Here is a 5,780-nt window from a genome sequence, read left to right as displayed (position 1 = left end):
TATATATATATATATATTTGCTAACACTGAGGCAAATCTTCTTTAGAAAAAACCTAAACGCTGACCATTACATGAGAATATCAATATAAGTAATACTTGAAACGAAATAATTTAGCTATCAATTTCTCACTTTTTTTTATCTGTTCTTAAGCGAGGATGGTGGACGTTGTTTTGTTACCTTTGCTGAAACATATAAAAAAGGAAAGAGACTTAAAAAAAATAATTATTGATGCTTACCGATGTTGTAGATTATTTCAAAATGTTCTCGACTCAATGGAGTAAGCTCGAATGTATCAACATAGAAATGAACAGTGACATTTGAGTGGACAGCTATTGGCTTCCTTTCATCGTTGTTGCCACACCACTTCACTCTTTCTCCAGTCCTGTTGGCTGTGATGGTCAGGTAAACGTAACTACAAGACTAAATAAATAGATGAATGAATAAATACATGAATAAATAACTAAATAAATAATAAAAATACTGACTAAGCAAGGAGATAACAGTTTTGTACCTTGCCAGACCTAATGCAAAAATCGCAAGAAAGTTTGATGATATATTTTTTTGTAGTGATAAAAATATATGAAAAAAGTGATGAATTGATTGTTGATTGACGCAGGGTTCATCATCTTCGAGAGAAGTGAGGTGGTTTTTTTAGCGGTGATAAAAAGGAATTAATTGCATTTTTTATTTTTGGTCTGATAACATTAAATTTTTTATTCCTTTTGCCTAATTGAAGGAAATAGTCTTTTAAATCTTTACTTCATTTTGTTGCGATTCTCTTTTTAGTTTTATGATTGTTAAGTTACAATATTTTTTAAAATTTTTACAGGAAGAAAACAATTATAACATGAATTGGTATCATTCATACACTGCACTGATTGTAAAACACGGTTCCCAATAGACCACCGAAGTGGTCGGTTGATTGACCATTTAAATTAGCCTGCCTAGGTACCTGAGTTTTGCGGTATCGGTATTTGTTACTGTTCTGCCATAAAGTGATTGGCTTCACGCGCAGATTGTCAAGCTACTAATGGGGATTAAAGTTGTGATGACACATCTTCGGATGATCCGAGAATGTTTCCTGTGCCGTCGCCAATAGTCCACTGTGTAGCACTAAAGTGACGCAAATGAAGTACTACTATTGCTGCATTGGCATCAGATACAGAGCTTCCGTTAAATTCTAAAAACTCAAATTGGTAAGATAGTGGCTAAATTTAAGTTGAAGATTTCTGGTTGTAGCAGTTATGAAAAGTTTCACATTTGTACCGTTATGAAACACAAAGTTTTCGCTTAAACACACATTTTCGGGCAATTCCATTTCTTTCAAAGAAAATTGTTGAATTAAAAGTTCGGGTATTAAGCAAACTGTTTTAACAGATTGTAATCCCAGTTTTCATTCTAAATAGAACTATTTATAATCAGTTACCATAGAGCAGGGATGGGCAAACTACGGCCCGCGGGCCTACCGTGGCCCGCCGGAAGATTTTATCCGGCCCGTGGATAAAATTTTAACTTGCTAATCCATGTCGAATATAAACAATATACATCCTTTTTCTTGTCTACCTTGCTTAAAGCTATTTTTGTTCTTTCTTTTTTAACAAAGTACTGGTACTGGTGACGTTTTTACTTTCTCTATTTTTGGTAAAATTGGTGAATTGGTAAAATTTTGAATGCAGAAATTCTTTATACAGGGTGTTCCAAAATTATCTTTACAACTTCAAAAATTCATAACTTCGAACATAATTAGGATATTTTTATTCTGTGTTTTGCATGTATGACTGCAACTAATGAAGTTTTTTTTCAATAGGCTGAAAAGTTATAAGTGAGGATGTGGACACCACAACAGAAAGCTCAATTCGTCTCATGGTTCATAGAGACGAAATCAGATACACAGGTTCAACGGAACTTCAGGGCAAATTTCCAAAGAGACCCACCATCCAGACCCTCCATCCGTGCATGGCACACAAGCTTCATGAGCACCGGATCAGTATTGCATAAAAGTAGAGCCGGACGACCCAGCACAAGTCCAGAAAATGTGGAGCGAATACGGTCATGAGACGCTTTGAGCTTTCTGTTGTGGTGTCCATATCCTCACTTAAAACTTTTCAGCCTATTGAGAAAAAAACTTTATTAGTTGCAGTAATACATGCAAAAGACAGAATATAAATATCTTGTTTATGTTCGAAGTTATGAATTTTTGAAGTTGTAAAGATAATTTTGGAACATCCTGTAGAATAGCCGTAGATTGGCGCTATCTGAAGCAGTTTGAGTTTTGCAAATCATGCCAAAGTTTGAGTTTTACAAATCATTACCAAAAGCTAGTTTCTCAAATTTAATATCTCTTGCTCAGAAAATCAGTGCTATGTTTCCTTCATCTTATAAATGTGAACAAGTGTTTTCAACTATGAACCTTAGAAAAAATCATTTCAGAAGTAGACTAACGGACAAACATTTAGCCTGTTTCCTTAAAATAAGTACATCACTTGGAACCTCAGTATAAGGAACTTTTAAAAATGAAATCGTAATTTCATTCATCATATTTAATATTTAAATTAAAACTTGTATATCGTTTTTTTTCTTCCAATTTTAGAAGTTTTTACTTAGCCCACCCAACTTTTTTTCTTTCGATTTTTGGCCCTCAACCGAAAAAGTTTGCCCATCCCTGCCATAGAGCATAGAAATCAATAAAGTATTACAAGAAGAAAAAGTGACGTTGCTATGATAAAAGAAGAATGAAATTTCAATTTATTGAAGTAGAGAAACATCAAGTTTTTTCTTGAAAATCAGACATAGTGAATTGAAAAATATTTAACTTTTCTCCTTTGTAGTGGCAAACTATTTATCTTGACTTAACTTAATTCTATATTTTCTACTCTTTACCTAATTCCGCATTCAACACAAGATTTATTCTATTTGTGAATGGTGGAGAACAAATGTTAACTTAAAAAATATTTTTGCTGCATTATTTATATGTTTACATTTAGCATTTTTATATCTTCTTCGAAAAAATTTTTATTTATTGATTATAATACTTTGCATTTTTGTCCAATTTCCTGTTATTTTTAATGCGTTAATACGAAAGTTATAAATACCAGAAAATACCTTTCTTTCAAAATCCAGGTGTTTCAGTTCAATTTCCAGCAAGTTATTATCAGGATTTAAAATATTCCAACATTTGTTATATCTGTAGTTTCTGGGACCCGGATAAGTTTCGGTGATGTTGCCACTCAGTTCCTTTAAATCCAAGCATTGAGATTGAATTGGCCCTGTAAAAATAATTTAAGTTTAAGAACACTGATTTTTATCGTTTGCTGATATTTATCGTTTTACCAATGACTTGTTTTAATGATTTTAATAGCCCTATTACGGGGAATTTTCAATAAACATGCTTTTCATACTTCTTTCATTATTTTGTATTAAACCAGATCATTGAAAAATTATATTTAATCTATGGTTATGTAAGCAGCATTAAATATCGGTGTCTTATTCTGAGCTAAAATCTTCCAAACATGATCCACAATAATTTTCTAAATGTTAATTTATTTGCAGTTATTTAAATCTGAAAGAAACAGTTATTCATCATTGAAATTTATTTACTGTACAAAATCAATTGTTGGTGAATTTTCAAATATGAATGGAAAAAAGTTCCAAACTGCTTTTTTTTTAATTTTATATTTTAATACAAATATAATTGTTCACAAATATAACTTTTTTTAAAGTAAAAAAAAATCAAAATATATGTTTACTTGTAATTAGAATATCAGTAAAATCTATGTATATACACGAGACACCGGTGTCCCGTCTGCGTCAAGGGGTAAATAATATGAAAATGTGAAGTTGAATTATATTTTTGGGAATTTTTGAGTGAAACAAGAAACATACAATTCTATATTGAGTAACACATACATTTCCACATTGGCATTAAGATTCTACTGTTCATCGTGCTAACTCCAATTCCGAATTCTTTTGGATTAAAATTTCCACCAAATACGAAGAAATTTTTAATTTAAAATTAAATAATTCTGTATTTTGTATGAATGATTAAATCTAAAAGGCATTTCATTTAAAATTAAATTTAGTATAATAACTGTTGAAAAAATAAATTTATGAAATATATGATTAAACAAATATTGAAACTGTGTAAAACTGTCAAAAGATCTACATATCAATATCTTACATGCATACTTGCACATAAATAAACGTCTTATGAGAAAAAAAAACATTGTTAGTATTCATGAACTAGAAAACTATTACAAATGATACATTAAGTTCATTTGCATGCCTTTTAACTCTACCTAGTGCATTCGTTAAATAAATTAGGATGATAAATTTCGTAGCAAAATGAAATTAGACGGTTATTTTTATATTTCTAAATTAAATCTACATTTTTTGGTGTGAAACTTTTTGCCAATGAAATAATAATAAAAATTGGGGTCGTTGAATGCAATATTCATAGATGCTAAACCTAACTATTCATTATACATAATTTATAGCTAAGGAACTCAATTGTGCTTTTTTTTTATCCACAAAATTGCCCTCATTTAGTGGTGGTCACAGTTTTTGTAAATCAAATTTAGTAAATCGAAAATATAAAGGTAAAATAACTTAATACCACTTGATATAAAGATAAATTTCTTGTCATTTGGAAGTATGCAAATTATGTGTTTATAAATTTTATTCATTAATACGCCTGTTCACTGATTCATTTCTTAGATTCTCTTGTTCCATTCTTTTACTTTTTCCCTCAATATATGAAGAATTATTCTATTATAGCATTATGAAAGGTGAATTAAAATAAACGATCCTTACAGTAACGAAAAATATTAAAAAATAAAGAAGTGAACAAGCTTTTTTTAAAGCAATTAATTAAAGAATTAAAAATTAAGAAAACCCCAGAAAAATGTAATATTTTGTGGACAGAAAACGATTGGAAATTCACATTGTCATCCCGTACGGATTTTCAGTGGAGATTTGAGTTCTTTAGCTAATTGGAAAGGGGACAAAAAAATTTGATTTCAATACTTCACTATTCACCGACACGAAATTGATTAATGGAAACGCCGGAATGATAATAACGTTTGTTTTAAAAATGAAAATAATACAATTTTTAATATGATAGTGTGCAATATAAGTTAATTCAGCGTTGTTAACACCGAAAAAAGAGTCGTCAGGGTGGCAAATAATGTTTAATAATTCATTGTACAAGTGCTAATAAATTAACGCTTCAAAAGACAAAATGAACTTTTTCGATACTAGCGTAATTTTATATTTCTACAAATTTAAGTGTTTCAAAGTATTAAATAAAACGTAAATCGACAAAAGATTTTTGCGAAAAATGTATGCATTAAAGTAAAGTAAGAAATGAAATAATATAACTTTAGAAACTAACTTACAGGCTTGGTACAAACATAGAGTAACACATTATAGTAAAATAAGATATAAAATTATAATACTTTAGAAACTAACTTACAGGCTGGGTACAAACATAGAGTAACACATTATAGTAAAATAAGATATAAAATTAAGAAACTTTAGAAACTAACTTACAGGCTTGGTACAAACATAGAGTAACACATTATAGTAAAATAAGATATAAAATTAAAAAACTTTAGAAACTAACTTACAGGCTTGGTACAAACATAGAGTAACACATTATAGTAAAATAAGATATAAAATTAAAAAACTTTAGAAATTAACTTATAGGCTTGGTACTAACATAGAGTAACACATTATAGTAAAATAAGATATAAAATTAAAAAACTTTAGAAACTAACTTACA

General features: G+C 29.5%; 1 protein-coding gene across 5 annotated transcripts in view; it reads right to left on the bottom strand.

Moving 5' to 3' along the window:
- LOC107445767 (uncharacterized) overlaps nucleotides 1–5,780 on the bottom strand; it is an 86,624-nt gene that overhangs the window by 53,692 nt on the left and 27,152 nt on the right. For all 5 annotated transcript variants that reach the window (XM_071186495.1, XM_071186497.1, XM_071186498.1 and 2 more), the window contains 2 exons: nucleotides 3,104–3,267; nucleotides 238–421 (listed from right to left, as the gene is read on the bottom strand). In XM_071186495.1, coding sequence (XP_071042596.1) covers nucleotides 238–421; nucleotides 3,104–3,267 — 348 coding nt within the window. The remainder of the gene's footprint in view (nucleotides 1–237; nucleotides 422–3,103; nucleotides 3,268–5,780) is intronic.

Source organism: Parasteatoda tepidariorum, chromosome 10 (genome assembly GCF_043381705.1).
Source record: "Parasteatoda tepidariorum isolate YZ-2023 chromosome 10, CAS_Ptep_4.0, whole genome shotgun sequence".
NCBI lineage: Eukaryota > Metazoa > Arthropoda > Arachnida > Araneae > Theridiidae > Parasteatoda > Parasteatoda tepidariorum.
Note: the sequence above shows the minus strand (reverse complement) of the source record. Positions and strands in the feature narration are given on the sequence as shown.